The sequence below is a fragment of the Sycon ciliatum genome, chromosome 4, assembly GCF_964019385.1.
Source record: "Sycon ciliatum chromosome 4, ocSycCili1.1, whole genome shotgun sequence".
In the NCBI taxonomy this organism is placed as follows: Eukaryota; Metazoa; Porifera; class Calcarea; order Leucosolenida; family Sycettidae; genus Sycon; species Sycon ciliatum.
In genome coordinates, this window is record NC_088646.1 from 23,742,206 (window position 1) to 23,762,369 (window position 20,164).

The following is a 20,164-nucleotide window of genomic DNA, read 5'->3' on the forward strand; positions in this document are numbered from 1 at the left end:
AAAGGCCATTTGTCAATGAGTGTGAAAAATCTTGGTTTGTGGGTGCGGCTTATACTCCGAATACCAACTTTTAGTCAATATTTTGCCTCAAAAAGGGGGGTGCGGCTTATACCCCGGTGCGGCTTATACCCCCGAAAATACGGTATTCAACATTGGTGCAGTCATGAAAAGGCAGAGGTCCTGGGGGTCGTCCCCCGGGGGAAAATTTTAGGAAACTTGGGCCCAAATTTCATTGCTCCAGAAATCACAGGATACAATTATTGGTGCGGCTTTGGCCGCACCTGCCGAACTGGTTCCGATGCCCCTGATTGCCTGAAGCCACTTAGACACCATCATAGTAAGCGTGCTCCTTGACACAAAGTGGGAGACACGTACTGCAATACTAAAAGCGAACACATTTTCAGTTTTTCACAGAATGAAATTTCTTACGCTAGGCAGCTCCAAGTTTCGCAGTGCATCATCGCTCCCTATTGGGTCAGCAAAGCCAAATGTTAGATCATCTGTACCCTCGTCAAGGTAGCCTAGAACAAACAAACGCATATTCACACACGCACACGTGCGACACACACACACACACACACACACACACACACACACACGTGCACAACAGTTTGCATTCAACCAAAGACGTCCTGTTGCAAATGCACACACAGTACATGTACAAACCATTCACAGCACAGCGCGAGTCCAATCAGATCACTTATCAGATCACCTATCAGATCACCAATCAGATCACCTATCAGATCACCTATCAGATCACCAATCAGATCACCTATCAGATCACCAATCAGATCACTTATCAGATCATCTCCAAACAGAGCATCTGTACTACTGCCTAGTACTGGTAAACTACTCTCAGTCCAGTACAAATCATGGTGCCTGTACCTGTAAGTCTGCGTAAAACCCACTCCCCTGCCTGCTGTGTCCGTTCAAAGAAATTCCAACAATGAGGAATTAAGATATCACTGCTGTTACTGTGCCCCACAGCAACACACTGTTTCATATTCAGTGTAGGCTTACTCGGTATGCAACGCATTTCCAATATGAGTACTGGGTGGTGCAGTGCACACGGCTCCGATACATGCATATATCTGTAAGGTCAGATGTCATTCCCCACCACTGCACATGCTCAGGCATGTACAGTCAACTTCGCTTATAACGACACTCGGCGGGGCATCAGAAAAGTGTTCTTATTCGCGAAGTGTCGTTATACCCGAAGTCTCATTGTATGTATTCCAGTTGGATGGGACTTTGCTCTGGGCATGGAAATTCTGTCACTATTCGCGAATTGTCGTTATATCCGCAGTCGTTATTAGCGAAGTTGACCGTAGCATTACTCACCTCCACTGGCGATGTTATTCAGTTCTTCCAAATCGGGACCGACATCGTACTCGTGACCCGTGTCCGACCCGTTATCTTCAGCATCTACAGCAAATCAGGAATATGCCTTGCTCAGTCAATACGCAGATGAATCAACGGACAGCTTGGGGAGCAACAGAAGTAATGAACAATGTCTGAAAAGATTTTGTATCTCAAGCCACCTCCATATGACCATTTCAGCCAACCTGGCACACAACAGGCAAAGTCACAGTGGTTGAAAAATTAACCTACCAAACTTGAAAACCCCAATGCTCTAGGATTGGTACCATGCATACGGCAGTTACCATGGATATGGCAGTAGATGCTTACCGCTATGGGAGCTGGTGGAGTTTCTGCCGTTGTGAGCTCCGTCCGACATGGCTGACTCGTTAGCACTGCCGGCATACTCGACTGGCGAGGCGGTCTGGCGCCCAATGGCGCCGCCGGTGGCCCCTGCCTCTGGCGTCGGTGCAATGGTACTTCGTGCGCTGCTGGCGGGCACCACCGCAGCATGACTCTCCGAGCAGATGCTGAACGAGCCCGGGTGGTGAGAGCCGCTTGCCATGTCCATGGGTGCGTAGATCAGGCTGAGAATGCGCCAGACCTGCGCTTCCTGAACACGGCTGTACTTCCTCGCTACCTGTACAATTCACAACACGCACAAGAAAATTACTAACGTAATTTCACAAAATTTGGTGTACATGTACTTTAACATTTTTTCGGTACTTTTGGTCCATCTCAATAGCCACACAAACACAACACACACACCATCCAGGAACAACTTCTCTGTACCTGAAATTTCTGTTCACCTAACCTAGCATTTTGCTCTCATATCTAAAACTTCTGAAGTTAGAGTACATTGTAGCCTAGCCACCCTAGTGCATTGATAGGTGCATGCGCACGCACACACACCCTTGGTCCTTGGTAACACTGCCATCAAATGGTTACGTGTCCCCTGTGCAGGGGTCGACAGCACTGAGTTCAGCACTGGATCCGCTCTACTTCTTGGACAGGAAATTAGCACAGCTATGCAGGTCGAAACCACGGGATGACTTGCAGCAGCACACAGCAGCAGCACACACACAGCAGCAGCACACACACACACAGACACACCCACACACAGACACGCACGCACACACACGCACACCCACACACACCCACCCACCCACACACACCCACCCACCCACACCCACCCACCCACCCACCCACACACACACACACACACACACATGCACATAGTGCGTGACTGTATACTTGTACACACCTCCATGTTGTGTTCAAACAGCTGGGTTAGCGGTAAGCCATCGAGCTTGTAGCCTTTAGCCAGCACTTGAAACACGTCCATCCAGTCCAGGTCACTCTGCAGTAGCGTACAGCACGGTATAACCAGGGTAAGCAAGAGGTTGTCAAATGATTTAGGACATACACAATTCAGGTGCAAAGCCAATGGTGTTTCCATACATTGAATTACCAGGAAACCCCCTCCGCGGGTGCAGCACAGCCATCTAGACACTGAATGAACCACGATAAATAATGAAATAGGCCACAGCTGCATATCCTCCCATAGCAGGCTTTCTCTCTCTCTTCTCGCTTTCTCTTCTCTCTTTCTTTCTTTCTCTCTCTCCCTCCCCCCCCCCCCCCCTCCTCTCTCTCTCTCTCTCTCTCTCTCTCTCTCTCTCTCTCTCCCTCCCTCGCTCCCTCCTATCATTCCCCTGTTGGTTTCAGAGTAGCAGACACGAGCATGAACAACTCGCAATTTCACGTATAACTCCAAAAAACTGAACACTGCAGACTACTTGAAGTAGATGGTCAGCAGAAATATGAAAATGCCATAATTCCTATCCGACTACAAATACAAACACACTCGTACCACATCATTAGGCGTAGCCGGAAGCTGTCGCAAGTGCATCATGAGATCGGAGGCAACGGAAGGCGCTGCAATTTGCGCCGGCGTCAGGTGTCGGAAGAAGGCTGGCTGTGTGTAGGACGGTCGCTGCGGCGGAGGTGGAGGAATGGGTGTTTGGCTGCAGTGGACACCGTGACGAAGTATCGTAATCTTGCTGTTACTTCAATTTCATATTGCAACATCTAGCAGCACACATGCAGCACCTATACTGGACTCGAGTTGGGGCAATATACAGGTCAGATTTAAGTGACAGTGCCACATGGTTCCCAGATGCGACAAATGAAACACTAGCATACGCAAAGAATATTCACACTGCAGATATCAATCAGACCATTCATTTCCTTTAACAGACAATCCCAGCTACGAACATAATCCATCGACATAATTATAATGGTTTTAAAAGTGATAGAACTCAAGTCGAAGTATATGTATACCTGAAATGTGCACGCTTGATTTCATCGCTGACAGCCAGAGAAACGTGACCACGGCAGCCCAGTGCCAGTCCAAGAGGAGGCTACACGGATACATAACAATACAAGTGTACACACACACACACACACACATACACACACACATACACAGACACTCATGCGTGCACGCATACACCGCGCACATCCACACAAGGACGTAAAAGCGAACAAACACCAGTGAAACACCTGAAAAAGTAGCATGGCCACAAATCAATTCCAATAGATAGCGCATGCAAAGCAGCTACACAGCATGGACATGTGCAGTATTTCCAATATAGCTTACAGCAGATTCTGTGGGGCGATGCGCATCGTCCAGATGATGCAAGTAGAGAAAGTTGTCCTTTGCTCCTGACACAAGATAGCTGGCTTCTTTCTGCCACACAATACCTGGTATCATGAAATACATGTAGGAAACACAAGAGGACAGGCCAGAGCAATGCATCAATTTACAATCTAACATGATCCAAGTCAATAGACAATGTCAACACCCTCATTAAATTGAAATCACATATACACACGACTGCAGCTAGCTGGCACTGCAGATGTGATTAGAAGCGGCGGCTGATGGGACATTTTCCAAACAGAAGAATCTGGGCACAAGTGTCAACAACAGACCATGGAGTCCAAGCGCCGCCTCCTGGCACTGATTCTAGCTGAGAAAGAGCCAGGGTGTCATCAACATTGCAATCCTTTATCAGAACAATGTTAGATATTGGATCAACAAACTACACGCTGTTCTTCTGCCGATGAAGCTTAGGTTGAAATAAAGGAGAAAAAAAGTGAAATGGACGTCAGCAACACCCAGAGAATTGGACTGCCTTTAAAATGTTCAATATAGCCAAGGTACTGCTGATACTGCACTGGTATATCCAACGTCAAATGGCTAGTGTAGTACAATGCACAGTCGTCAAAATAGTTGAAAATAGCACATCGTATCCTAGAGCACATGTATGTATCTCATACCCAGAGTATGTTATATTGCACTGTAACTCAAAGCATACGTATGCTACAGAGTCAGACACATACCCGTAGCCACATCCTTGTGTTCCTGGAAGGACGCAAAGGGAATGTACGGCCGGCGGATGTCCCATACGTGAATGTTGAAATCCAGAAGTAGAGCACAGCTGTAGACACCAACAGTCACCACCACAGGAATCATAATCACGAATGGCTGGTGAAACACATGACACAGTGCATTTTACGTACATTTCACCAACTGCAAAGCATGGGGAAGTAGGATGGCTTGAGTCTATTCTAGCTTGAACATATATGTACTGCCAGGACTCGGCAGCCATATTGACTATTTCGCTAAACTCCGCCCTGCTATGCAGAATAATCAGCACCAGCAACACATCCATGCATGGCAAACATTTCGATGGCCAGTTCACACACTCCCGGTAACTCCCTTTAGCGTGGATGAGGAAAACATGAGGTGACAACAGGTGCAGATACAATAATTATGTATCTTGCTTTAGACTCTTGATATGTTGGTGGCATGACATTGAGTGGATGTCTACTTGTACATACCTGGCCAGTTCATACGGGTTGTCGGGACGCCACTTGATGCGAGCGACAGATGCAATGGTGTGCAGGGCGTGTATCTCCTGCGGCGGAAGGTGACTGTGACGATCTCTCATGTCCCATACCTGTGCCAGTGAAACGCAAGATGTGAACAGGCACTTGAGCAGTGTACATGTACTTCAAGTAGGATAGTGGGTACATAATACCCCCTATGACTGCATGAGCTAGCTATTGCTTGCCAAATCGGGACCACTCGTACACTCAGCTGCTGATATCTGGGAATTTGCTTGGCACAAAGAGACAACATAACATTACAAAGCAGATACAGTTCTCAGAGTGCGCAAGAAACAAAACCAAGACCGGGCATGACTCACAACTTCAAGTCAAACTGATACGACAAAGAATTTTCCGCAAAAGAACCATAATTATTTATCACTTTCATCACACGAAACTTGTTCTCAGCGTACCTTGATCACTTTGTCTCGGCCTGCTGAAGCTAGCCAGTGTCGCTCCTGTGGATGCCAATCACAGGTGAATACCGGGCCCTGATGTGCGGTGATGTAGGACTCATATTGTGCTGGGTTCCTTGTATCCCAGATCTGCGGCAAATATGACAGACAAGAGACGTGTTCCAGTAGATTCCGTAGGTTGCCGTTTGCTAGACCCGGCACATGTGAGCATGATGCTGCTGACTAGACACTGTTAGGATCTAGGACCTGTCTACGACATGCGACTGTCTGTAGCATTAATCTAGTACATGCACGGCATGCAATACCTGCCGGCTCCTGGAGCTGAACTGACATTCTAGAGCAGGCACCCCCATGTCTTTCGTCCATGCTGTAGCTTGTCTGTTGTGCTCGTGCAGCTGATCATATTAAAAGGTTTGGCTTCTAGAAGCTCCTTGCGGACGGTTCTTGCATACATTACATGCTAAATATGCTGACACGATGATTCAGTGTTTCCTTAGTTCCCAGAACTAACTTCCCATAGGGTAGATGGTATCCTTATAAGGAACTGGTTGCTGATTGGCTGTAGGTCTGTTCGCTCTATGAGCTGTGCCTTTATTACACATGTACATGTAGTACAGTGCTGGCAACTGAAATACGACCCCCTAGCGCAGTGTTGCCACATCATTATAGCCAAATATCAGTAGACTGAAAAAATAAAATGCATCATCCGGGGGCTTTGCCCCCGGACCCCCCCCCCCCCTTCATAGTATCCCCAATATACCGTAGAATCCAGCGGATAAACCCACCCGCACATAAGCCTAGGCCAAGGTTGAACATCGCCAAGCTTCGTTGTACAAACCCACCAGCGGGATTCTACAGTGCACACGACTCAGGGTGAGTTTGCCGATTTCCCCCAGTCAGCTGATGTTTGCATTGTAGGAGAGAGCTATGGAAACACTCGTAATGAGCAGTAAAAGCCAAAATTCTGGACCATGACTTCTAAACCTTGCACAAAGGTCAAATTTGGACACTTTCACGGCTGTTGTCGGCAGGAGACGGTCAATTGTCGGCAGGTCGTGACAGGCCTAAAAAATCGGCAGGCTACTGACATGTCGGCAGGTGTGGCAACACAGCTAGCGGTGCGTCCACATTATATTGGTCTCTGCATCGTAGTTTTACCATCCCGTGTTGGGTCTTTGCGATGTGAGCGCACCGCTCAGGGGGTCGGATTTCAGTTGCCAGCACTGTACCATTTCACATCGTCGATAAAAGTTTTTGTCCTGGAGAGGACGACAGCAGATTTGGTATGTCCGTGCCAATGCACAATGAGGTGTGCATACTACTAGAGTCTTCCGTTCAGTGACGAAGAACAGAAATAAATAGTCTTCTTCGGAGTCCATATTCCGTGACTGAACAACTGGTCCTTCGTCAAGCCGGATCGAGCATGGCAGACGGAGAAAGTCTTGACCGTAGGCGTAGGAGCGAAAGAGGAACGAAAGGGCAACCTCCGAGACGCCTCAGATTTGAAGACAAAGAGTCGTCGCAGTCGCCTGACTCGACGAGAACCACTCGTAGTAGTGGGAGATCCGCATCAACCCGGCACAGCGCAAGGCGCGCTGCCCTAGTGGCGGAACGAAGGCTGGCGGAGAAAGATCTTGAACTCGCGCAGTTGGCCATGGAGCAAGCCACAAGCGCCTCGAGCAGATCAGCGTTGACCCAGGCCTTGCGTAGCCACACCACAAGTAGTGACGCTTCATCATTTGACCGGAAGTCCCTCCTACAGCTCGCAGAACGGCAACATTCTCTAAACAGCAAGCTACCTGCTTTCTCTGTGGATTTACGAACGCCGAAAACGTGCAGCGACTGCAAGCATGCCTTAAGGGGACAGCCAAGGAGGCGGTGCAACTGATGCTGTCGTTGCCAGATAACGTTGAACAAGTCATCCAGGCGCTCAAGCGGCGATTTGGCCGCCCTGAGCTCGTTGTGCAAGAGCTCATTGCAAAGGCGAAGGGATGTCGACCCGTCCGAGCAGATGACGCAGAGTCTCTCCTCGCATTCAACACCGCAGTGAGCAATGTAATCGCCACCATGCAGCTACTGAACAGCACAGGCCACATGACAAACCCGGCCTTGCGCCAAGAGTTAGTAGAGAAGCTTCCCACTCAACTCCAGCTACACTGGGGTGAGAACATGGCAGCCATGGGCCTTAGTGGCGACTCACTCAGTCTAGACGACTTCTCAAAGTGGCTGACTGCGAGGGCAGATGCAGCAACGCTCGTAGCTCCCGCCAGAGCAACAGCAAAGTCCGCCACTGCCCTTCACACACAGGACAAGAGCCAGTTGAAGTCGGCCAGACAGTCGCAGTGCCCAAAGTGTTCGGGCAACCACTACCTGGCCAGCTGCTGTGCTTTTAATTAAAGACCTCCCAATCAAGCGGCGCTGGGACATAGCGTATACGCTCAACCTGTACACCTGCTGTCTTTCTGCAGGCCACTGGAAGGCGCAGTGCCAGGCCGTGGGCTGCAGCAAGTGCCCAGGCAAGCATCACGTGATGCGCAAGAACAGGACACCCAAACGGGACAGTCCACAGCGAGGCGGTGGATCACTTGAGAACTCACAGCGTCCGTCCGACGCAGCAGCAACGGCCACAGCAACCACCTGCACCGTAACACCGGGGTCCACGTTGCATTCATGACTGTGCCAGTCAAGCTGCAACACCAAGACCAGACGTATGATGCAGTGGCACTGATTGACTCAGCATCATCCAACAGCTATATCAGGGCTGACATCGCTGGGAGCTTGGGTGTCAGCGGGCCAGATGAGTCATACTTCCAATACAATGATTACGTCCATGTACATGTGTCTGCTTACCTGCACGCAACCATTCTCCAGTGCTGCGGCAAAGTGATGTGCCGAATGCGGGTTGACCTGCAGGCAGTGTGAAAACATCAAGGACACATCATTCAAATGTTACTGTTACAACTGACAAACAAGTAACCTCGCATACACTTCGTGTGGGACACTACAAGCAACCCGAATCTCAGACCTGACATACACTTTGGGACACTACAAGCAACCTGAATCTCAGACGTGACATACACTTTGGGACACTGCCAGGAACCTGGATCTCAGACTAGACATACACGTTGTGTGAGACACTAGGTGCAAACTGGATCTCAATCCCCATGGCAGCGGGCTTACCTGAACATCACGAACACTCTCAGTCTTGCAGTCAAACGTCTGCAACGCTTTTGGGGGTGTTCGGATGTCCTGCACAGAACAGACAGACAAACAGACAAACAGACAGACAGACAGATAGACAGACAGCAGCAGCAGCAGCAGCAAAAGCAGCAGCAGCAGCAGCAAAAGCAGCAGCAGCAGCAACAATCACACTATTCATTGTGAACTAAACTAGCAATGCAAGTGTACAAAAGCCAACAGTACAATCTGAAAATAGCAACATTCATTGACAGTTGTACATGCACATACACCTACTATTGTAATTGAAGTAACCCAGACTCCAATACATACACATGGTCATGAATGGTCTGGAGATATGTCCACGTCGAGAGTTGCAAGCCGCACACTCAGCTGGAGAGGATCTCGGAGAGTGAGTATTGTAGAAGAGTCTCCATAACAATCATGTCTATTCATGTTAAGCTCCTTAGATGCTTCCCTGATCGTGCAATAACTTTCCTTGTTTGCATAAGGCTAACACCCTCATCCGGGTGTTTTACCCATTGGCATTAGTAGGCATTACAAGTAGTATGGAACTTTGGTATGGAACTTTGGACATATGAAAACCACCGGGCACATTTCCATCTCGTAAAATGAGGGAACTTACAAAGGATTTGATTGTGCCATCCTGAGAGCCACTAAGCAAGCCGTTTCCGTCAGTATGAAAGCAGACCTTGTTGACAGTGCGCTTATGATCATTAAACAGATGGGCTGTGAGGAGAGACAAAAAGAGGATGAAACGTACGAAAGGAGGAACACCCGAGACAGACACTGATATTAAAGGGGAAGTTAAGGCAAAAATCAAAATTTCACCAGTTGTAGTCTTCGGGGTGCTGAGTCGAATGGTCTTGGTCCGAGAAAGCTGAGACGATCCCTTCCTACTTGAATCCCAATCGAACTCGCGCACTTCCACCGAAACTGGGTGACTGCGCCCTACGAGATGGGGATTTGTATGCAAAATGTCACTAAAAGCGCCATTTCGTTCTTATAAAAGCACGGATGGCCGCGATTGGCCCATATGTTGTAGTCTTTTGGACGCTGAGTCGACTGGTTTTGGTCCGAAAAGGCTGCGATGCAGCGTTCCTCCTTTATTCCCAATCGAACATGGTTGAACAAGCGGTCACGTGCTCCTGGGTGCCCAAATCACCTGGTCACCACGCCAGCAGGCGACAAATTTCACACCAAGGTTCAACTCGAGTTCAACTCGAGTGACAGGACTGCACCCAAAAAAGGTCAAACAGGCTAGTAAGTTGTACCCTGCAGGCACGGTGACCAGGTGACTGGTGTACGCAGGAGCACGTGACCGCTTGTTCAACCATGTTCGATTGGGAATAAAGGAGGAACGCTACATCGCAGCCTTTTCGGACCAAAACCAGTCGACTCAGCGTCCAAAAGACTACAACATATGGGCCAATCGCGGTCATCCGTGCTTTTATAAGAACAAAATGGCGCTTTTAGTGACATTTTGCATACAAATCCCCATCTCGTAGGGCGCAGTCACCCAGTTTCGGTGAAAGTGCGCGAGTTCGATTGGGATTCAAGTAGGAAGGGAGCGTCTCAGCTTCCTCGGACCAAGACCATTCGACTCAGCACCCCGAAGACTACAACTGGTGAAATTTTAATTTTTGCCTTAACTTCCCCTTTAAAACAGGTTTCGAGAAGTACCGTATTTTCCGGAGTATAAGCCGCACTTTGAACACTCAAAATTCACCCAAGACAATGGGGTGCGGCTTAAACTCCGATGATCAAATTAACGATGATAAATAGGGTAGAAGAGAAAAGGACATATGGATACGAGTTAAGAGTAACTCTCCATCACTGTAACATGATACTATATACAGTCAGAAAGTGCAATAACTAGGCACAAAACTGACAGAGTACTGAGACATTCGACGTCCTGACACCTAGCTTCAACACATCTCCGTAGCGCAACACATCTCCGTATCTTTGATATTTATGACCCACCCAAGTTGGGTGGTGTGCTGCTTTGCTGCTTCGAATTGTAGTTAGACCGCTTTGTCAAATATTGTACTGGTCTCGTCATCGTCCAGTAACAATCGACATTCTTTGTTCCGTTGGGACTGTAGCTTTTGCTCGTTTTCGTTGCGCTTGCCTTCCCCTCTTTGGTCTTTCCATAACCTTGAACCTTCCAAGTTGGAAGGCTGTCGGTTAGCGCTACGGAGATGTGTTGAAGCTAGGTGTCAGGACGTCAAATGTCTCAGTACTCTGTCAGTTTTGTGCCTAGTTATTGCACTTTCTGACTGTATATAGTATCATGTTACAGTGATGGAGAGTTACTCTTAACTCGTATCCATATGTCCTTTTCTCTTCTACATTTATTTATGGCTCAACATCCGAGTTATAAATAGGGTAGATGTGTATTTCGTGGCAAAAATGGGGGGGGGGGGGTGCGGCTTATGCTCTGGAAAATACGGTAAATGCCTTCATCAAAAATGATGTTGAACTACCATAGGAACAGAATTAATAGAGGGGAGAGGAATATGCCAAAAGTGGTGTGATACTATGCAGCTAGGCCCATTTCAAATTCAGCATACAATATATAGCGCAGGGCAACCTGGGGTACTGTGAAAATAGAAAATCGCCCCAGGGTTTGCACAGCAACAGCGCTGCTCATCCACGTCTGGTCTCATGAATACGTTAACGTCCTGCACCAGTGCACACAGCCCAGTGTCAACAAGCTTGGGGCTGCACAACGCCCAGTGCTAAGATGACTCGCGCAATCGGACTTCATTGATCGGCACTGTAATTGGAATGTGCAGCAGAAAACAATAAAACAGTGTACAGTGTGTACATGTACGTGCACTCACCCTGCTTGTTCTTAGACTGACGAGTCAGATCCCACAAGACTACAGCACCATTAGTTGCAGCCGTCGCCAATAGCTCATCTGCCAATGTGGAATTACAAAAAAACCACAAGATGCTTAACAAAAGAACAAAAGTACAGCACCGAGGAGCTAAGCTAGTACCAGGGAGTCGTACTCAAACTAGGGAGGTGACACGGCACAGAAATCCGTGTCACAGGGGTTGACTCGCACCCGTGACCCCTCGTTGTTATTTTTGGAATAGTTCAGTCCAGTCCAGTCCGAAAGGTCATACTCGGATCGACTCGCCTTCTGTACTTCACCTCCAAGCGTGCAACGCAAGACCCGCAAAGTATGATTTTTCTGTGGCGAACGATTTTGCCATTGATCAAGTTTTTATTGGAGTGCTCAGGCATACTACGATTGCTCAGACGTCCCGAGCACGCTTGTTCAGGTTCTCTATTTTTGACGAGCCGGTCCTACAGCCCCCTATTGTATCTAACGACGTAGGAGCTGACAATGTAAGAGGATTTCCCTGGAAATAATGATGATGGTGGTGTGACTGCTGCAGGAAAAATGCTGGCTGTTTATGACAGTATGACTAGATGTACAATGTAGCTCTCTTGTATGGTACTTAACCCCTGCTATAAATGTGTTATTTAGGAAGACTGGTGTATTGTGCAAGTCATAAAGAAGAAATGGGGCAGATACACGACTTACAATTTTCAAAAACCAGCTTCGTGTTATGTGTAATTTGTGTCAAAATTGTAGTATTTAGACATGGCAATATCATTGGCTGTACTTCTCTAATATGGTACATAACCCCTGCTATAAATGTGTTATTTAGGCAGACTGGACCATTGTGCAAGTCATAAAGAAGAAATGGGGCAGATACACGACTTACAATTTTCAAAACCTGGCTTCGTGTTATGTGTAATTTGTGTCAAAATTGTAGTATTTAGACATGACAATATCACTGGCTGTACTTCTCTTATATGGTACTTAACCCCTGCTATAAATGTGTTGTTTAGGAAGACTGGTGTATTGTGCAAGTCATAAAGAAGAAATGGGGCAGATACACGACTTACAATTTTCAAAAACCAGCTTCGTGTTATGTGTAATTTGTGTCAAAATTGTAGTATTTAGACATGACAATATCATTGGCTGTACTTCTCTAATATGGTACATAACCCCTGCTATAAATGTGTTATTTAGGCAGACTGGACCATTGTGCGAGTCATAAAGAAGAAATGGGGCAGATAAACGACTTACAATTTTCAAAACCTGGCTTCGTGTTATGTGTAATTTGTGTCAAAATTGTAGTATTTCAACATGACAATATCACTGGCTGTACTTCTCTTATATGGTACTTAACCCCTGCTATAAATGTGTTGTTTAGGAAGACTGGTGTATTGTGCAAGTCATAAAGAAGAAATGGGGCAGATACACGACTTACAATTTTCAAAAACCAGCTTCGTGTTATGTGCAATTTGGGTCAATTTTTAGTATTCGGATTAACCTAGGATACGACTCTGAAAAGTTCTGAACAGTTACCGCAACACTACACGCCGTTTCATAACTGCTGCTGTTGCCATCACTGCTATCAAGTAGTTCGGACATGGCAGGAGCTAAAAAAATTGCTGGTAGTCTTTCAAAGAATACTGGCGAGTGATGGGCTGTAAACGAAATGTGCTGCCTCAATAATTTCAAAAACTAGACACCCATGCGGCACGCTTGGAGGTGAAGTACAGAAGGCGAGTCGATCCGAGTATGACCTTTCGGACTGGACTGGACTGAACTATTCCAAAAATAACAACGAGGGGTCACGGGTGCGAGTCAACCCCTGTGACACGGATTTCTGTGCCGTGTCACCTCCCTAGTTTGAGTACGACTCCCTGGCTAGTACACTGCACTCATAGGCAATGGCACGTACTATAGAGACGCTAGGCACACTAGTTAAACATTATCAAAGGGAGGCTTTGCATGCAAGTGCACATGACATACACTTAGCTCAATCTGCGGACAGTACTGATTTCAAAGCGTCCACTGACATCTGGCTCTAATAGCCCACCGATCAAGGGAATGCCAAACTGTGGTCCCCTTTAATATCCAGGGTTATTTAACCGGAAAGGACACACCACGGTCCTGGTAGAAGTGGCCCTTTGTGACCGGTGATCGTTGTATCAGAGTGATCACCTTGATAGGCTTTTCTTGTACCTTGCCACAGTGCTCGGACTACAAGACCATGCACAGAACACTTCGTTTCTCCATTCACTACACGAACTTTGCCCGGCTGTTTCGATGGGTACTCGGGCTGGCAGGAACTCATATTGCTGCGGCTTGGGGCCATGAGGCACTTACGACAGGTACTCACCAGTAATTGGATGCCACTGTACATCGGTATGACTGAAATTCAGGTTCACTCGTCCAACGCGCAGGTTATGAACTTCTTCAAATCCACTGGGAGTGATGCTCATAACTTTAAAAACTGTACACCAGCACAGCAGCAAACAATGCACACAGACATTACCATGATGACATTGGTTCTAATCTCGAATTTGGACTTCACGGATAACTTCAAAGTAAATTTGTTCAACAAGGGCACAAGTCTCGCTACCTGCAGCTCGCACTGTCCAGTTTACAAAATCCCCTTTGTTTCATTCCTATTCTGACTGGCTCAAGCTATCAAGCCTCGCCCACCACTGCCACAGAATGTCTCAGTTTCGCCAAGTTGTTTGTACTGAGTTGCGTTTTCCTGCAGCACTCACGCGTGTTTAGCTAAACAATGTAATTTCCGGCTATCTCACTTAATTTGCTGAGCTTTGTTTTCCTCCCTGTTCCTTTCTTGGCTGAGCTTTGTTTTCCTCCCTGTTCCTTTCTTTCCACTGTTTTCTTGATTTCTTTTGTACTTTTACCATGGCTGGTTATCGCCCTCATCTCTGGGGTTGCTCCCCGCATTAGCAATGCGTGCACATGCTACGAGATTGAGTTTAATAATAATAATAATAATTAGAAAATAGGCCACCCGCTTACTGCTCTTTTTCGACATTGATTCCTTTGCCTAGCTTGTTGATGATGGTGAAATGCCGAAACGTTGCTAAAATTGATATGAAAACGGTGTTGAGTGTTTTGCAGAGTTATGGGAACGAACTTGTCAGCTCGAATGCCTTGATTCTAGGGCTGCAACGGGTAGGGGTTTGGTTGGGTAACGAGTTCGGGTATTTCTATCCGGGTAGGACGGGTACTCTATCCGGTATTTTTTTTAAAGGGGAAGTGCATCGATTTTTCAAGTAGGGCTCAGATGAAAGACAATTGGATATCGGTTCCGATGGTATATCTCTCGATTGCGTACGGCAAGGGAAACTTGCCATATCGCCAATTTCCTGATCCCGTTTCCATGGCGACTACAGGTGATGTCGCACATTCTGCTTAGCTCCGTGAGAGAGAAGGTCGATCACTGCAGAATTGTGTCATTTTCAGTTGTCTTCTTGTATTCACGAAGTGAAAGAAGTACTGTGTTCAAGGCTGTTAGTGCCGTGAACTGTTTATTAGTAGTCCTCTCCGTTGTGTACTGGGACGTAACACCGACAGGGGAAAGCTGGAGTGCGGAGACGTTAGCTGACAAGCGAAAATCGTGACGAACCAAGTGCTGAAATCTTGGTTGGGACAAATCAAACGTTCAGCATTTACCTCAACCAAGGACCATGCCGTTTGCTCTTTCCACTTCCTGAAGATGGATGCGCTGCCTGCTGGAGACTCTCCTATCTCTTGTAACATCTTCTGAAGCCAGGTGATACTACGAGTAGCGGAGATTAGCGAACGAAATAATGTCGTATGTTTTGAAATTTTTGCTGAACATTTCTCAGGAAATGGTTTCTCTAGACTTGGAGAAGATGCTTGGTATTCGCCATCTCTCCTGAGAAATGTTCAGCAAAAATTTCAAAACATACATTATTTTATTCGCTAATCTCCGCTACTCGTCGTCTCACCTGGCTTCAGAAGATGTTACGAGAGATAGGAGAGTCTCCAGCAGGCAGCGCATCCATCTTCAGGAAGTGGAAAGAGCAAACGGCATGGTCCTTGGTTGAGGTAAATGCTGAACGTTTGATTTGTCCCAACCAAGATTTTAGCACTTGGTTCGTCACGATTTTCGCTTGCCAGCTAACGTCTCCGCACTCCAGCTTTCCCCTGTCGGTGTCACGTCCCAGTATACAACGGAGAGGACTACTAATAAACAGTTCACGGCACTAACAGCCTTGAACACAGTACTTCTTTCACTTCGTGAATACAAGAAGACAACTGAAAATGACACAATTCTTCAGTGATCGACCTTCTCTCTCACGGAGCTAAGCAGAATGTGCGTCATCACCTGTAGTCGCCATGGAAACGGGATCAGGAAATCGGCGATATGGCAAGTTTCCCTTGCCGTACGCAAGCGAGAGATATACCATCGGAACCGATATCCACTTGTCTTTCATCTGAGCCCTACTTGAAAAATCGATGCACTTCCCCTTTAAATTAGTTTGTACAGTGAGTGTGCACTTGCACCACATAGAAAGTGTACAGTAAGCACGTAGCCATGCTTTTTACTGCACCGATGCGAAAACACCATACTCCAACTACCCAATCAGGTTCTCAGGAGCAAACTGCTACCCGAATACCCGCTCTAATTACGGGTAGCACGGGTGCCCTACTACCCGATGACACCCCTACTTGATTCTGATGAGGTTATTGAAAAAAAGGCCATTGGTGATTTTGAGGACAAAGATGAAGCCTCCTGCCTACAGATGCACTGCTGAGGTCATTGCTTGAGGAAATGCAGCGATACACAGCATGATGATGTGAAGTCTCCAATGCAGCATCAAAATACTGTGTAGCAGAGAAATGGTGGTAACAACACACCGGACAGAATGGCGGTAAATATATGCCTCCCCACATGTCACATGCATGCATACATACACACACACACACACACACATGCACACGCACACACACACACACACACACACATGCACACACATACACACATGCACACGCACACACACACACACAGGTAAAATTCGCCCTCACCATTACGTCCAGCTACGACAACCTTGCCTCCATCCTTGCATGTACTGACCGCATTGAGAGGTGACTCCATGTCAGAGAAAACCGTGTGCTTTGGGTATTGGACTACCGAGACCAAAAGAGCATGTATAACAAGAAAAGAGGTGAATTGTGTGCATACCACACCTCCCCGCTATTCAAATAGGACGTATGTGTTGTTTGATGTATCTAAACCATCAGCCTAATACTCAATATAGCAGTGGATAAAACTATTTGCACGTTATATCACAAACATATCAACAAGGTAGAGTTCCACGTTGCCTGTTCTAATACTCAAGAGCGGCTTTTATATTTCATGTTTTATCCTGAGCTACATTGTGCATTGGTCACATGGACTGACTGACACTGTACATTCATGTCCTGGCATGTTGCATTTGGGAGAGAGAAGACGTTTTCAAATGTACATTCGGTATAAACACAGCGACTTTTACATTATATAACAGCTGTGTATTGGCCTGGCACGAGCGAAACTTCTCTAAAGCTGGCTGTGTTTCTTAACACAATCATGTAGCCGGTGGTAAAGCGGCTGTGCGAACTTTACTTTTAATACATATTGTCTGCATAACGTTGAATCACTCAAACAGGACATCACAGCAAGCACGGTTGCTGACATACAGGTAGTCATGAATGGGGTTTCTGCTTCGTTTGAATAGACACTGGGGTTAGTCAAAATTAATAGTAGGGAGGTTTAGTTCCCACGTAACGGAAACGCGTACGTGGGTGATCCACGTAAAGTGGATGAAGGGCATCCACGTTGCAATGTTGTGTTTAGTCACACGGAACAAACAAAAGCATAAAGCGAAAGGCCCAAACCTGGTCAAAGACGAAGCTACCCGGGCGTAAGAAGCTCATCCAATATTTTGATTTCGTGCTTCGGAAACTTCAGCCTCCATACACGGTATGTCGTGAATCAGAAAACGTCTGTACGTGGGTCACTGAGTATCACGTGGTACACACACGTAAAGTACCCACGGATTACGTGGGACTAAACCTCCCTATTAGCTCATAGTTCCTAACACTGGGATTCTAATAGATTCACTACATCAACTTTTCACTACACTTCTTCACTTTTCAGCTCCCTCAAAAAAGTGAATTTACATCTGCATTATGTAATCTTTGATGGCACTGCTCTTCAGTAGTAAGGTCTCCATTTACCTTTTGCTTTCTCCACTAGGGGAGCAGAAGACTGTCCACGGACAGACCTGCGAGACATCTTTTCTTCTTTCAGGAAGCAAGGTGTTGATCTATGAGTGACGTGCTGCTTGCAATGGTGACATTTGCCACAAGGTGCACTTATGCACCATAGCTACCAGTCTTTCGTTCACGCTAATCTCTAGATGCTTATCATACCACCAGCATTTCCGGAGAGCGAGAGAGACGCTGCACAACTAGAACAAGATGACGGCTGTAACTACACACTGTAGCTGAGGTAGGTGTAGCCTTTCATGGCGTCCATGAAGTCAACACTGACAACAGACTCAAAACAAATCAGGACATGGTTTATTGGAATATGTTTGAATTATTTTGAATGATGTGCAGATCAGAATGACATGACACGTTGGCAAAAAAATAAAAATATTAATAAAATTAATAATACTGATTTGTGGCGGGAATGGTCGAAATAATAATGCTGCAGCTTTTTTGTACACTGTACATGTATTTTGAAAACCACGATCATCAAGAAAAGGTGCATGACTGTACCTTCAGCAGATGCAGATGTTCTTGAGGTATGTTTGTTGTCTTTCCTTGCACATTACAAATGGAATGCCGCGCGGCAATTGCAAGCTTTCTGGATAAATACCCGAGGTATAAATGAGGATCGCAGCCTGGTCTAAAGGCGGAGACATTTAGAGCAGTACTAGTCATTTCTCCTTTTGAGAATTTCTTTCGATAGTTGTGTACATGCAGTGCGTTGGCCTGTAGTATTACAACGCTGATCGAGTCCTGTGATAACTGGAGCACTTCTTGTCCACGTGCCATGGAGGTCCAGGTTAAAAGTAAGCTGACAGTACTCTCCATGTCCTAGTACTTGTGATGCTAGCTGTAGTAGGCACCACTTTCGCCCAACACAACTCTAGCAATGAGGCAATTGTCCTCTCCCAGCTTTTGTAGACACTGTACAATAGTGCCACCACATACACACATACACTGATCTGATTACTAGATCTGGAAAGGTACTGCAGTGCCCTTTGTGGACTTGTGGGCACAACACACACGCGCGCGCGCACACACACACACACACACACACACGAGGCCACACCAGAAAACAATGGTATTAAAAAATATTTCTTTTAAACAACTTTATGACTTGCATGAAAGTCAGCAAAATAGTTCCCATACAAAATTACACCAGGTCAGCAGATTCCTTGCCAAGGGGCTCGATCCGGCAAGTCAATGACCCAAGCTACCCACACTGGTGATGGGACTAACCCACATGAGAGTGCTCTAACACTATTGAAGGAATTGAAGTGGTACATGTATAATACAACAAACTAACTCTCCTCCTCCAAGCGCTCTAAAGCCGACCATTTCTACGCTCGGTAGCCATTACTCGCACCAATAATTTCAAACAACGAAGAAGTCGCGGGTAAAAATGGTAGCAATGGTCGGCTTTAGAGCGCATGGAGGAGGAGAGTTAGTTTGTTGTATTATTAAACAGCCGAATGGTACCGTTGACAGTTTTATTGAAGTGGTATAGACAGACATTATCAGTACTAGTATTTCGTAGTCTCTTCTCTTCTCTGGTGTCCTTCAGTTCTGACAGTTTCTTCTGTTGCTTTTTCCTTCTTTTCTCCAATGCAGGGTAAGACTGATGATTGGGTGGGCTGTGCATGACATGCATGCTGCCAGCTACTACATGCAGTACATTGCTGTTGTCTGCTGCTCCTCTAGCTGGAAGGCAGTGGCGGTGTGGCGCTGGAATACTGGTGATGACGAGCACTGTGGAATCTGCCGGAATCTCTTCGACGGCACTTGCCCGCGATGCAAGGAACCCGGCGATAACTGCCCGCTCAGTGAGTTTGAGTTCACATGAACACACTAGTGCAGACAGCAGTGTAAACCATGTATCATGGATGTTTGGGGACCAGGAGCTGTTTCTTATGTTATCAGAATTTCATGTTAGCGGAAATTTGTCCAGAATAGGGCATGTAATCCGGTCTCAGTTTTCTTTCACGTAAACCAAACCTCGTCCTATGGGTATTCTGTTACACTGTGCACTGCGATGTGCATGCCTTTGTGGAAATGGACAACAGTCTGTAAAAGCTGATCAGTGCACTCCAGTATGTGTACAAG

At 46.7% G+C, this 20,164-nt stretch overlaps 1 protein-coding gene across 1 annotated transcript in view; it reads right to left on the bottom strand.

The window, feature by feature from the left end:
• The window catches only part of LOC135815142 (GATOR2 complex protein WDR24-like), a 28,457-nt gene extending 10,084 nt beyond the window's left edge, over positions 1-18,373 (bottom strand). Inside the window, exons 1-17 of the mRNA XM_065328392.1 lie at positions 18,026-18,373; positions 16,835-16,936; positions 14,139-14,252; positions 11,771-11,848; positions 9,550-9,653; positions 8,907-8,975; positions 8,577-8,633; positions 5,724-5,855; positions 5,263-5,381; positions 4,762-4,859; positions 4,019-4,122; positions 3,700-3,779; positions 3,230-3,383; positions 2,624-2,719; positions 1,690-1,999; positions 1,342-1,425; positions 430-521 (exon numbers count right to left, since the gene is read on the bottom strand). Of these exons, the coding sequence (XP_065184464.1) occupies positions 430-521; positions 1,342-1,425; positions 1,690-1,999; positions 2,624-2,719; positions 3,230-3,383; positions 3,700-3,779; positions 4,019-4,122; positions 4,762-4,859; positions 5,263-5,381; positions 5,724-5,855; positions 8,577-8,633; positions 8,907-8,975; positions 9,550-9,653; positions 11,771-11,848; positions 14,139-14,252; positions 16,835-16,936; positions 18,026-18,083 (1,851 nt within the window). The 5' untranslated portion in view covers positions 18,084-18,373. The remainder of the gene's footprint in view (positions 1-429; positions 522-1,341; positions 1,426-1,689; positions 2,000-2,623; positions 2,720-3,229; positions 3,384-3,699; positions 3,780-4,018; positions 4,123-4,761; positions 4,860-5,262; positions 5,382-5,723; positions 5,856-8,576; positions 8,634-8,906; positions 8,976-9,549; positions 9,654-11,770; positions 11,849-14,138; positions 14,253-16,834; positions 16,937-18,025) is intronic.
• Between the last annotated feature and the right edge of the window lie 1,791 nt (positions 18,374-20,164).